At 35.5% G+C, this 14,890-nt stretch overlaps 1 protein-coding gene across 2 annotated transcripts; it reads right to left on the bottom strand.

Annotated features, from left to right (window-relative positions):
* Positions 1-3,352: 3,352 nt before the first annotated feature.
* On the bottom strand, positions 3,353-7,635 carry LOC137747425 (PI-PLC X domain-containing protein At5g67130-like). 2 transcript variants are annotated; one of them, XM_068487530.1, is made up of 9 exons: positions 7,488-7,635; positions 7,299-7,400; positions 7,055-7,177; positions 6,814-6,951; positions 5,079-5,177; positions 4,365-4,668; positions 3,976-4,199; positions 3,638-3,724; positions 3,353-3,545 (listed from the first exon to the last, which is right to left on the bottom strand). In XM_068487530.1, the coding sequence occupies exons 2-9, from the start codon at positions 7,377-7,379 to the stop codon at positions 3,360-3,362; spliced, it is 1,242 nt and encodes a 413-aa protein (XP_068343631.1). In that variant the 5' UTR covers positions 7,380-7,400; positions 7,488-7,635; the 3' UTR covers positions 3,353-3,359. The 2 variants fall into 2 exon arrangements, with proteins under 2 accessions (XP_068343631.1, XP_068343630.1); XM_068487529.1 differs by having other exon boundaries at positions 7,508-7,634.
* Positions 7,636-14,890: the final 7,255 nt, after the last annotated feature.

Here is a 14,890-nt window from a genome sequence, read left to right as displayed (position 1 = left end):
TCACATATGAGTTGGAGTTGCTTATTGCAACTTGTACGACAAGATGTCGGAGTTGCCTATTGCAACCTGTACGACATGACTTGTACCTACTTGGATCTAAGGCGAGCGTGCAGTGTGGATGTGAACATACACGTGAAAGACTGGCCCTAGCCCTGGCCCTGGGAGAGCACTAACACCGGGGTGCAGCAATGATGAGCAGACTACATAGATACAATTACGCCATAGCGATTCAATAATTCTAATCAACATACTAACATTCATAACCGTATATATAATTATGGAATCAAAGATTATAAGCATAACTGTGCATCCCGTAGGATGTAGCATATTCCATAATTTCTAGTCAATATAACATTCATCAAAGCCGTAACTTGGATTAAGGCATCTCGTAGGATCTGGAATAATTTCATAAATTCCGTCATTTTGCTAATGCTTGTAAATTTTAGTCTAATCCAAGCGTACGAAAGAAATTCTTTTTCAAATGCATAAATGGAAACTCTCAATCATATATATATATATATATATATACACATATATATATATATATATATATGTATATATGCATATATATACTATAAAAAAGAAAAGACCCACTCACCTGAAGTCCACGCTACAACTCTCTAGCACGAATATCGAGGCATCACGAACTATCGTCGCCTAGAAAAAATACCAAATCACGTCTCAGAATTCTTATCGACGAGGATTCTTGGCAAATCTTGGTGTAGACGATTACCTTTGATGGTATAATTCTCACCCTATCTTACTGTATTGTACTTATGCTCTGACATCACGTGTGAAATGGGTTCATTTCCGCTTACAGCGTACTCTTATATGTAGGCACTTTTAGGTTTAAATTATTCACATTTTCCATATCACTACACTTTATGGCTTCGTTACCTTCCAGGTGTCGGCTAGCACAGCTCGATTCGGAGTCCTAGTAAACATTCTGGGTCAGGGTGTGTCATGTCAGGTACATGTTGTTTGCGTGAATGTTGCCACCACGACGGGGATAAAAAATTGGTGTTTCTCGGCAACGAAGAATGACTCAACGTCGGCTTGGCGAGTGAGGTCGAGCTAGGCATGGTTGTAGAGGAGCCCAGGTGTAGCTTTGTGGACAATGGTGGAGGAGAGGTGTCGAAGGAGGTGCTGCGCTGTGTTTCAGTGATGAAGGAAGGAAAGGGGGCGGGAAGAAGGGTTAGGATGGATGGTTTGGTTAGGGTGGGCCCCACTCCTCTTTATTTAATTTTTCTTGGCATAAAAAATAATAAAATTTTTAAAAATTGATTATTTTATAATTTTATTTTTTATCTACCTGTTCTGCCACTTCAGAAAAATATGGCCTCCACACTTATCACATCAGGATTTAATAGAAAAATTAATGGAAAAGTTAACGGAGGGTTGACATTGCAACAAATTCGTTAGTTAAGGTATGACATTACAATGTTTAAAAGATGAGGTATGAGATTGTAATGCGATCCATAGTTAAGGTAATTTTATGTAATCTACATTATTTTTAATAAACTACTTGACCTTGCAGAGGTCCCTGTCTCCACTGCACATGGAAATTGGTATTTGTTTGTTTCTTTTATGTTGCCCAGTACATTGAAGACAAGTCACCAATTGTTCATGTGAACAAGTTACAGTGCTCTAGTTTATGATATGCACCAAAAGAATGAAGAATGAAGGATCGAATGTGCGGTAAAAAATCTGACAACCAAGGACCTTGATATATAGGTACACTAGTGCATATTGAAAAATCCTTACAATTGTGTGGCTGTCCGAAGAACTAGAGATTTCTCAGTGTCATTGGTTGTACATGCGTAGCTGTATATAATCGGTGATAATGTAGATTCTCTCATTGAGAGCAACAATATACCTTATCATCGTGTGTAAATTCTATTTTGTCTACAAGTTACAATATTGATGACACGACTCAGTGTACATATTCTTATCTGTACAACACTTATCATATGACACAAGGAGGTATATCTTCAATTATAGGAAATATTCTCTACTTGAGAACAAATTGATACACAATATAATTTATTTTTTAAGCAATGCTAGTAACCTTCTCATTTTACATTCTTAATTCTCTCTCATCTTACAATGTTGAACCATAATAAGATTTGTTTTAGGTCATCCTTTAAAAGTAAACTTCGCCAAATCCATAATCATTTAGTCACTTAACGATTGTCCAACACACACACATATATATATATATATATATATATATATATATTATACACACACACACCATGTTCTTCAATTACACGTTGAGACTTGACAAAGTTAATCAAACAGAAGTTTTTATTGGGTTGATTTTTTTTTTTGCAAAATTGATCTTTATAGGATGAATTAAAAAGTAGATAATTTCAATTATTGTGAAACATTGTATATGAGGAGGAGATCCGATGTGGTCTGTCTGAGAATAGTGGTAGTATATCCCCTAGACTATGTGCAACCCATGATTTAAAGCTTAAAGCCACCCAAGCCTTTTGCAACAAATGGGTCAAATTAACTCATGGGTAAGAAGGGTCATATTCCACCTAAGTGATAAGCCAGGCCTATCTCTCTCGGGCCCATGGTGCATGTGGACGTGCCACGTAAAGTTATTTTCAATTGAAAGGGTTAAATATAGCCTCATTTGGGTTATAGTTCTTAAAAAAAAATATTTTTAAATGAATAATATCAGGCCATATTCATATATCATCTACAACCGAAAGAGCTAAATATAGCATTCAATAATTTTTTAGTTTTAAGTTTATACTTTAAATTTATTAGTTAATTTAATTAAACTATTGTTGATTGTTTCCAAATTTAGCTATTGAATATGAACCAATCATTGCAAAAAATGCTAAGAGGGGGCTACATTTGGCCAACTTGGTGCTCTTTGGTAAATAATGGCCTGATAGGTTCCATAGAATTATAGCTAGTTGGAGATGAGTTTTTAAACAAATCAAGCAATTTTTTAGCTTTGAACCTTTACCCTCTCCATTGTACAACTATGATCGAATATGAGCATATCTAACGGTAAAATTTTGTGACCCAAATTAGTCTCGTAGTTTACATGACATGTCTTGGGTTCGATTCTCGACGTTGATAAATCACACAGTAGTGGCCAGGAGGAGGCTAAAATACCTTTGTGAGTCTTTCCAGCTCTTGAAATGATGGACTGCCGTGGTGAAGTAGTTGGTCCCTTTAAAAAAAAAAAAAAAAAAAAAAAAAAAAAAAAAAAAAACCACAACAAGAAAGAGGGTTGCACATGGTCTCATAATAGAGGAATCAAATTTTTCTCCAAAAAAATGTCTCGTGTGGTTTGAAAATTACAAGGGAGGTAGCAAGCAAAAGTAGAGAACAAATTATATCTGAATTGAGAGAGTTGTAGCCAAAATTGTTCCACACAACCACAACAACCGGACTGATTTGCCCCGAGAAGCAAAGTTACCGGAACCTGGTTGAGAGGATGTGGTGGTGGCGGCAGCAGGTGGCGGCGGAGCAAGTTTTGGGACGTCGCATGAACCAAATGTAACGTTACCACCATTTACCTGCTCATACAAGATAGATTGGAAAACTTAGGATGAATTTCATATTGCCCTTGTTTGACAAGTTATAAAGTCTAATTGTAAATTTTGCAAACCTTGCAGTAAGTGATTCTGTCACAGCCACATATCAGATGGCCACTGGCTTCATCCACTGCTTCTGGAGCACCACCACCATCACTTTTCTGCAACAAAGAAACCAGAATTGGTTAGGCAAATGCATGCAAATATGTCTTTTTTTTGGATAGTAATTTTCGCACTCTTATTTTCTCTCCGCACTCCTCCATTTTTCTCGTCTTTTGATTGAATAAATCACGGGAGAACTTAGGGACAAAGAGGAGTGCATAAGGAGAAAACGGGAGTGTGTCACTACCCGTCCTTTTATCTACTTGACACTGTTTCCAAGAGTTTCCAGTGGAAATGTCTCAATTAATACCTCATAATAATCAACAGCAATGAAGTTTGGCCACCGTTTCCCGGCTGCTTCATAGCAAGTTTTCGACTCACTCAGTAAGGGAGCTGAATTGTCCATGCAAGATGCTGATGCATTTGGAAGATCGCGAAAATAGTTCACAAGAACTAGTGATTTAGACGTTGTGTCCATTGGAGATGATTCAGCACGACTCGGACATGAACCAGGTACCATCCCTCCATTTCCATCTGAGAATATAGTACACGAAACAAAATTGAGGAAAATCTTCAGCTAGGAATTAATCTTTACACGCGCATTAAAAGAAAGTAGAGGAAAATTTTAGGAACAAATATTGAACAAACAATCCGGTGAAGTGCTTGACATCTTGAAAAGTAATAAAATATAGGACTTACATTGATTTTCGACAACATAGTTCCACTCATAAGCAATTCCCTCTGAAGCCTCCTTAGCTTTCTTAGAGGTGAAGACCACCAACCGCTGATTATTCTGGACCATATCATCAACAGTTGGCCAATCACTCCCGTTCTTTGGCATCTGAGCAACTGGGAACCAAAATTTTTTGAGGTCAGCTGCCTCAAAGACCTTTGTCAGGCCCGACGGAGATTCCACATAATCTTCGATAAAAATGGTGACAATCTCTGAGGGGTTGGATTCCAAAAAGGTTTTAATATCTCTCAGCACGTTAATTGCAGGTTGCTGCAGAGAAAATTGGTGCACACAAGCAAAATCAACAGCAGCATTTCAGTTTTCAACCTTTAAAACTTTAAATAACAGTAAAGCAAGTAAAAGCTCATTTGGGATCGTTTCTGCAGGAAACTTCAGCTCATAGGCGCTTATGCTAAAGGTGCTTTCATTAGAAACATCTAAATTTTTTATTTAAAATCTTTCTGATTAAGCATCTGACAATTGCTCCTCTAGAAGCTCTTCTAAGACCCAGAAGCACTTCTATCTGTTTCTATAAAACGCAGTAAGAAGTGCTTTGGGTTGTTAGAAAACCTGATAGCCTTTCCACAAGCAAAATCCCAAACGGACTCTAAATATTTAAGCACGATGTTTTTCTTGTAATACCAATTCAATTTGGCAAAAGCATAATTTGAAGCACTTACAAATGCAGTGAAGTTGTAACATTTGCCACCATACGAGTGACATAACCAGACGTCGTTGTTGAAGTCATACATATCCAGCATCAACCCTCGGACACCATTCTAGCAAACGACAAAATAAAACATAGGAAATATCGGTCTTTAGCATAGCAGTTGAAACAAGTTTAAATCGACCAAATTATAATTTTTAACACAAAATGGTAAAAGTAACTGAAAAACAAATTCCAATATAAATAATTCATTTTTATTAGCATAATTCAGGTGCACCAAAGAAAAGCAAGAGTTATAAGGTGAAACGGCCATATCAGCCTAAACGTGTGCAACTAATCTAAGCATTTCTCGGAGAGTAAAAAGGGTATGAATCCGCCTACACGTGTATGCAACTTATATTAGCATTTCGTAAACTAGCAAAATATGTGGTAGGTAGTAGTCTCTCATGACAACACATGGAAAGTGAAGTGTTTCAGGTGGATTAGGTGGATGCTTCTCTTTTAATCAACATAAATACCCAAATGATTCCATTTCTTAATTTTTAAAAGGGACAGGTAATTTAGCAAAATGAGAAAAAAATGACAGCTACGCACGTGCTTCAATAATCACTCAGACATCCACATGCTTAACTTGATATCATTTTCATTTTTTTTAAACATTTTTATTTATGCCCTGAATTAAATTTTTAATGACTTGGCTACTGTATATGTATTTACTTAATACATTTGTCATATATGCAAAATTACAAAATATAGGTGGGATTCTCTTTGTTTAAAATACTTTACTATAAAGTCTGCATGCAAAACAACACAGCACACACCACCAAGGGTTCAACATGAGCTAGCTTGACCTAGAGGTGTCAGACGGGTGAGCCGGCACGATCACGGCACGGGCACGACCACTTATATAAGGCATGTCACGGTCTAAGCCCATTTAAATAAGGCACAACACGACACGATTTGTAAGAAGTGATCGGACCGGGCCTAAGATTTTGTCCAATGAGCCGACTGGCCCTTGACCCGTTGGGCCCATCATGGGCCGAGCACGGCTGCAGCCCATTAAAGAAAATCTTATTTATTCATTATTTTCCAATTAAAACATATATTTCTTTTTTTTTTTTCTGTCAAAAATTAAAACATACATTTTAATGTTAGTAAAACTTAATATTAGCGGCATTTAGCTTAATAACATGTTCAAATAAGTTTTTGTAAAATTTTAAAATAACTAAAGTTTATTTTGCCTAAGTTGGCCCGTTTAGTGACCCTACCCAGCATGACCTAAGTCTTAATCGACTAGGTATGCGGGCCGAACTGAGCTTAGTGTTTTATTAAGCGGGTCGGCCCAAGCGCGATTCATTTGACACATCTAGCTTGACGACATCAATGGAGTGACAAACTGCCACGTCATAAAAATATATTGATTTTGTCAAAACCATGAAATAAGAGAATATAAAAAGGATAAACCTGGAAAATCAAACATTTGTCTGGTCAACATTTCCATCATTTGACTACCGTTTGATTACACACCAGCCATCTTTGCAGCTTGTCATCCAAGAACACAATTTCTCGGGGTTTGTCAAATTAGCTAGAGCATCGTGAATTTTTTTAATTTTTTATACGTAATTCAGACAAATATAGTGTGACAATAAAATTGCATTCTCTAAAAAGAAAAAGAAAAAGTCCAAAAATAAATAGAAAAAGGGTAAAAAAAAAAATGCAGGGTAGAGATTATTTGAAGAGAAACTTACTTTGAGTTGGTTGGCAACGGTGTCGTTCTGGTTCATGGGAGCAACAATTAAGGAACCGGTGGCGGACCTAACTCCAGCTTGAGCGTATGAGTTGTGGGTGGTTAGCCATGAATACCGATTGAATGGCAGACCTTTCACCTATAATTAATCACCATTTGCAAATTAATTGACAATATTAAAACCAAACCCATCTGCACCAACCAAACCAATATTAAATTTTAATTAAGGAAAAAATGATTACCTTTGATGTGGGACTGGTGGGTTGAATCCGGGTGCATCTGGGTCGGGTGTTGCCATTTGCAGCGCAGGTTTGGCAGCTCAGACCGGTGTCGCAGTCCCTGTCTTTCGAGCACGTCTCTCCGATCTGTTTGGCATTTGGGAAAAAACCCAGAAAAGGTAAGAAAAAGTGATTCCCAGAAAATTAATTATATTGAGAATTTGAGATATCACGAGCTAATTAGATGTGGTCTATAAATAAATAAAACCTGGAGACAGAAGGAGGAAGACAATAGGAAAATTGCAATGAAGAGAGCTTGAAGCCGGAGATCAGTTAATAAAGTTGCCATCTTTTGATATTCTTTGAGACCCTGCAATTGTGAGGTAACAAAAGAAGAAATGGGTAAAAGGGGTTTATGGGTTTGCAAGAAAGGAAAGAGAGATTTTAAGAATGTTACCAAAAGAGGGAAGCTTTTACCTCAAATCCCCAGGTTTCTCTCTGTTTTTTGAGACAATTTCAGGGTATTTGTTTATCTTGAGAGAGATGGAGATGAGAGAGAGAGAGAGGAGGAGGAGGAGGAGATATAGAGATGGTGGGAGAGTGAGATGAGATTTTAAAAAAATTAAAAAAAATATATAAGAGGAAAGAAGTGATTGAAAGAGTGGGAGTTGGGTTTGGGTTTAATCTCAGTATCCTGAGGAAGGTGCGGGGTTGGGATGCTGGAATGTGGGAATGTTTTTATTTTGGACAGACTTCTCCTGAGGCAGTAATATTACAGTTTTTATCCATACATTTTATTTTACTTCTCGCATACTTCTGGATAATTTTTGTTTGTTGATATTTTTCAATTTATCTGATCCGAAGGTCAAAAATTAAAAAACTATATGAAAAGTAAAATAAAATGTGTGAATATCATACCTCTTTCTAAATTTTTACACCAGATAGGATTTATGGGAAAGGGAAAGGGAAAAGGAAAGGGAACGAGGAGAATCGGAATGGGAATTGGGGATGTGAGAGAGAGAGACAGAGAGAGAGAGAGAGAGGGAGACAGGGAGAGAGAGAGAGAGAGAAACCGCATGGAAGGTGGCAATTGGTGATTGGTTGTTTTGGGGTACAGGTCAGGAGGAAGGAAATGCGTCGGCATCCGTTTGGGTGCGGTGTTCTTTTGTCTCCATTTCTTTGCTTTTCTTTATCTTTGCAGAGAAAAAAAAAAAAAAAAAAAAAAAAATCTAGTGGCTTATTTTTTAGATCATCTCAATTCTCAAAGGACAACGCTTGGGTTAAAATTTAAAATTTTTAATTTGAAAAATTTAGATTTTGTTGTAGAAGTATTTTTTTTCTAGGACAATTGTTCGAGTTAAATTTTTAGCCTCAGTTCATTAAAGAAGGAATTTAAAGAAAATAATTTCTTAAAGTAACTTAAAAAAAATTATATACACTATCCTAATTTAATTTTATAAACATTTTAATCTAAAAATATTTAAATAAATATTGAAAAATCACTAAATTGACACCATGAAACTCGTGGAACATTATAAAAGAATATGAAACACATGGAAGAATTTTTTTAAAAAATTATTTTAGCTATTTGATTTAAATTTGGACCGTTGAATTTTTTTTTTACTTTTGGATTTGATCATAATAAATCTTAGCAATTAGATTAAATGAATTTATAAATATAAAATTAAAAAAATACAGATATATGGTTGGTCAGCCCACTAACTTAGGGAAAATTCTTGCCCCAAAAAGAGTTTTTGATCAAAACTCATATTTGGCCCAAAGGTTGGAGCAAGTTAGAGTATATTTAAAACCTAAAATTTGAGTTTTACTCCAACGGTTGGAGTAGGTCTAAATATTAAGTTTAAAGAATTCTGTTATTTTTGCAATATTTTTATATGATTTTCTTTTAATTCAAAATGCTGTCATTTTACAATTTTATCTCTATTAATTTCAGTATCTTTTTTATACATAAGTAATATCGTTTTGTTCAAAAAATTAGAAAAGTGCATTTTTAGTATATTGAAAACTACACTATTAAATGCTGGTTTTATATAAAAAGATTATTAGTATTTTTTTATTTGCTAGACAACTCAAACCCCCTACACCTGAAACTCGTGGAATGAAACAAAAGAAGAATATTTACTCGAAAAAGAGAGTATAGAAAGTTGAAAAAACCCTAAACCAAAAGTATGGCAACAAAGAATTGGCATCTGAATCAATATTATTCAATTCCACGGCTTCCACGCGCGTTAAGAATGAGTAATAAAGCATTATTATTGATTAGTTTTATTTAGACATTTGCTTTTAGCTCGCATTTTCAACAAAAGAAGAGCATAATAATCTCCAAACAAAAGCAATAATTTAATTGATAAAACGATCAACAATCTAAAATTAAGATGACGATCATCGGGCGCCAGTTACTGGTACAAAATAATTTCAACAACAAAAAAAGGAAAAAGAAAAATATATATTTCCTTACCGTTGAATTACATATCTCAAAAAATAATTTGATCTCAAGATATATGCCTTGTTTTACTCGAGCCAATTTGTAGTTTTACTTTTCTTTTTGGCTAAATGTGAAATTTCATGGCTTAATTGTACTGTTAATTGGTTTTGTAAAACACCAAACAAAAGAATAAATACTCTCTATTACTAATGTTTGTGCAAAATGACAAATATTTATTTGATAAAATACAAGTTTTATGAATGCTAATATGGCATACTTAGTTGCCGGGTTTGCTCAGTTGGTAAGGTCCCTATCTTATGTGTCGTTTTACTAAGATTCGAGTCTCGCTGCCAGCAGTTTTTGTTAGTGTGTGATATGTAAATTTCTACGTAACTCCATACATGTGGCAGCTGGCAGTTTGGATGTCACATGTAAGTCCTTTCGACTTGAGATTGTGAGTATGCCCTGTTGCTAGTGGAGGGAGTAACCAATCTCCCTCTAAGTTTTTTTTTAACCAGAAAAAAAAAAAAAACAAAATACGGCATCCTTAGTTACATTGCACCGGATGAGAAATAAAGCTTGATAGTCGTCTTTAACTTTTATTTACTTACTTTTAAATGGAAAACTTGGTACAATGGAAAGGGCAAAGAGGAGGAAGAAAAGCAACACGTTTTGAGTTCTAGAAACATATAATTTTCAGCCCTCCCATGTCGAGGTAACGGGTCCATATTAATTAATTAGCAAATCCTTAAACAAATCAACATGTAAATCAATGCTTTGTATTTGCCGATCCTTGTACGACTGAATTTGTCCAAGTATATATGAACTATGAAGCATTGCCGACCTCATTCATCTATCGTTGGTTTCAATTTCTTTAATTATATTCCAATATATTGCATTCTAGAACTCTTGACTTTTAAAAGCTATATAATATATATATATATACACCGAGCCCTTGTTCAAATGAATCTTCATTTTTGTTTTAAAATAGGGACTACTTGTGAGACTTATTATACATCAAACTTCAAGGATCCTGTTTGTGTAAAAGGTTAGCTCGATTTAAGCCAAAATGGATGTAAGGAGAGTCCAACGTTTGAGAAGTGCAACATCTAAGGTTTAAATATAAGTGTTCCACTTTTAATTTTCCCGATGTCTTTTAAGATAAAACCCTACACCTAAGGTCTATTGGGCTTGATTCCACCTAACGGATTGGGCTTAAATGGTTAAGTAGAAACAATATCGGTGCATGACAACCTTAGCAGTAGACACTTGAGAGCCCATGACACAATAGATTCAAACCGTTTATTTTTTAAGTCTTTATTTATACATCATCCTTACAAAAAGTCAATTCAATCTAAAACCATTTACTCCATTTGATTGTCATGGTGAAATTTTGATGTTTCATAAAATATAGTGTTAGGTCAATTTCTTTGAACTTGATTAGATTCTTCAAACATTTCCGATTTGGCTAATATTTTGCAGGAATGATCTATAAAATGCAATATGAAAAAATAAATGATTTAGTTCGTTGAAATTCAATGGGAAGTAGAACCCAAATATCACACCCTCATTTTTACCTCAAATAAGATTCCTTTGGATAAAGCACGGGTACATACATATATCACTTTTACCGTCCAGGTGGTTTCAAAGTGACGCGACCTTTTACCAAATCATTCATGCATGGACAATATCTACAATTAAATGGGGCAGATGGAGCTGTTCCATTTTAGACCCAAATTATAAAAAAAAAACTACAAGCATTTCGGATTGTGAAAGAATTGAGCAAACATATAGCATCATCCTATCATGTACATAACGTAGAGGGTTTTGGCTATGTTTGCATATGACTGTTGTTAGAGGTGGCATTGTTGGTCTCAAAATGGGTCCCGACCGGAAGCCGATGATTTTTTGGGATTTTTTTTGTGCTAACTCGCGGTCTAAGGCTAATCAAGTAAGAGAAGTTGGTAATTTTGGTTGCACTTGGTTTGACTTTTTTTAATGGGATTGAGGACAAAGGAAGAAATGTGTCTCAGTCAAGATGTCTTTGTGCCTTGGTGCAAGGATTTTAGAATGAGCGTTGTTCGTAAAAGTGGAGTGGAATTAATTTAGTGGTTGATGTGATGTATGGGAAGGTGAATTGCATCAACTCAAACAAACTGGTTGGATAAATTGAATTGATAAATAATTATGTTTCAGATACTCCTATTACAAGAAAGTAAAATTTCAGGGTTTTGACCTCGAACAGGAAGTGCGCTAAGGGTGTTCGACCTCGAACAGGGCGAATTGAAAGTGCACCCCTTCGACTAGAATGAGGGATGACAAATCTAGGTCCAAACATTCCCCGCTATTCTCATGAGCCTTGAAGCCAAATGGTTATGAGACTAAAAATGCATTTGTCTGGATGTTGTATTCAACAACCCCCCGCCAAAGGGTGAGTTCATCTAGATGAGTCCAAGTCCAAACAGGCATAACCCAGTTTGGTTCAGTTTAGATTCTATCAAGTATATCAAATGTAACTAAAAATTTCTCGTATTGTAGATTGATCAATACCGAGAAAATTTATTACTAAGAGAGTGTAGATGTCGAAGTCAAATAGTTTAGGGTTTTTTTTTTAATTTTTTTTAATTTTTTGATGATTTCATTCAGTTTGGGTAATTTTCAAAATAGGTCAAAATTGAACTTAACGTCGCTTTAGTTTGGCCAAAGATTGTAATTTTTAATCGTAAAAAGGTACTATCACTTAGTATGATCTAGTGATATTCATTTTCACTTGTAGGCGAGATGTTTTATATTCGATTTTCGTCAAAGGAGAATTTGAACCACATTATTGCTAGCTCATTGTAAGACTTAGCCCAAACTGCCACTTTCTTAGTATACATAATATCGTTTATTCAAAAAACCAAAAAAAAGTACTAGACCTCTTCGACTAGCAAATTTTAGGTTAAATATCACGTCTCATCGATGATATTTTAACTAATTAGAATGATATTTAAAATGATTCTAATTCCTAATTTTATGTTATGCTAGCCCATATGCATTAAAAGAAACGATTGATGACTTCTTCGGTGTTTGTTAACAAATATATGGGATCAAAATATGTGGCTCTCACAATAGAATCTTTTATGCAATAGTTGATTGCCCAACAATTAGATTGATTAGGTGGTAGTTGACATGTCCTCATTCCTTTTTTTTTCTTCCTATTTTGACTCGTTCAATTCTTTACTTTTCTTGGTGGTTCTCGAGTTGTTAGAATAAATATCAATTCCATTCCTCTCACCCATTTCCAATTAGTAAACACATCAGAGAGTTGTTTTGAAGAACACCATCATGTACTATGCTCGGATAATTTTTTGTTATTTACAAGTGTGGAGCAATTATTCTTTATATGATAATGTGACAACATTTTATTCTACGAACGTAATAATCAAAATTGTTAATTATTTTTACCATCATCTCCAAACATTCAATTTGGTTGATATTTTATAACAAAGTTTCTGTTGAGACCTAGCTATGTCTTCGAGTAATTGCACAGAGAGAGAGAGAATACAGAATACCAATTACTATTTCATTGACTGAGTATCTTCCCTTACAAGCTACTATATGTAGTAAGTTTCTAACTAACAATCTAACTGACTAACCAACTAACTCCCATACAACAATTACCAACAGATTGATTCCATCTGTCATAGCATCCTAACAATACCTCCCCCTTAAAACTGAACTTACAAATCACAAGATCAACATTTGAGAAAGAAAAACAATACAAGTAATATGCTAGTACAAGAACACTGCAAAAAAAAAAAAAAAAAAAAACAATATACTCAAAGATGAACAACTATTGGAAATTTTGACTTCAACTCATGGTAAACTTCCCAAGTAGCATCCTCTTTAGAATGATTTTGCTATTGGACCAGTACTTCAGTTACTGCAAAATTGCAGTTGGAACATCCTGTAATATGCCAGCATCTGTCAAAACTGGCAAAGGAACTGTAGTTTGGACATTATCTGTTGAATAAGAAGAGTATCCAAGATAACTCTAATGATCCCAAGAAGAAGAAAATAGAGCACACTCTTAAAGAAAGCTCACAAAACAAACTAATTAGCAAAGCTTTTCTTATTTAGCTCTAGGCTTTGTTTTTCCTTGGATGATATACAATGCTTGAGGACTTGGGTATTTATAGCAAACCAAATGAAAGCTACACCACACACTTAATTAAACTAAGATTATTTGCTACCACACAAAACCCATTAATTGCACCTAATTTTTTCCACTCAACCATACCTAACATTGATTCTACCTAACATTGATTCTCAACACTCCCCCTCAATGTTAGCTCTCATTCTTTGCACTGTGCTGAGCAGACAACGAAAATTTTCGAGCTTGCCTGTACTTAAACTTTTTGTGCACAAGTCCGCAACTTGATCATTCGTCTTGACCTGTCTCATCTCAATCTCTTCTTGTAGAACCTTTTCTCTGATAAAGTGGTAGTGCACTTCCACATGTTTAGTTCTTGAATGAAAGACTGGATTTTCCGCCAAGCGAATGGCCGATTGGTTATCACAGTACAATGGTACTGGATAATCTACTGGTTGATGTAGATCACTCATCAACTGTACCAGCCATGCATTCTCTTGAGCTGCCATTGCTGCTGCTCTATACTCTGCTTCTGTGGTTGACAAAGATACCGTTGGCTGTCTCTTGCTACACCAAGAGATGGTTCCAGAACCAAGCTTAAACACATACCCAGTTGTTGATCTCCTGGTGTCATGATCTCCCGCATAGTCAGCATCACAGTAACCAACTAACTTGCAGTCTTCACCTTTCTTGTACAAAAGACCATAGTCAATTGTACTCTTCACATATCTCAGTATTCGTCGAACTGCTTCCAAATGAGGCTTCTTTGGATTTTGCATGTACTGACTCATCACACCAACTGCATAAGAAATGTCAGGTCGAGTCAAGGTTAAGTAGATCAGACTACCTACCAATTGTCGATACATTGTCGCATCTTCCAAATCTTTTTCTTCATGTGCACACATTTTGGCGTTTGGTTCCATCGGTGTCAAAATTGGCTTGCATTCGAGCATTCCAAATTTCTTCAATAAATCTTTGGAATATTTTTGCTGACAGAAAAATATTCCTTTTTGTGTGCGATCAATCTCTAGACCAAGGAAGTGCTTGAGTTGGCCAAGTTCCTTCATCTGGAAACAGACTGATAAATTCTCTTTCATCCGAAGAATTTCTGCCTCATCATCACCGGTTATGATCAAGTCATCCACATACACTAGCACGATAGCTAGCTTTCCTTCATTGGTTTTGACAAACAAGCTGGAATCTGCAGGTGTTACTGAATAACCACTTTGTGTTAGAAACTCTGCAATCTTACCGTACCACGCTCTTGGTGCTTGTTTCA

Source organism: Pyrus communis, chromosome 10, assembly GCF_963583255.1.
Source record: "Pyrus communis chromosome 10, drPyrComm1.1, whole genome shotgun sequence".
Lineage (NCBI taxonomy): Eukaryota > Viridiplantae > Streptophyta > Magnoliopsida > Rosales > Rosaceae > Pyrus > Pyrus communis.
This window is presented reverse-complemented; position numbering and strand designations above follow the sequence as displayed.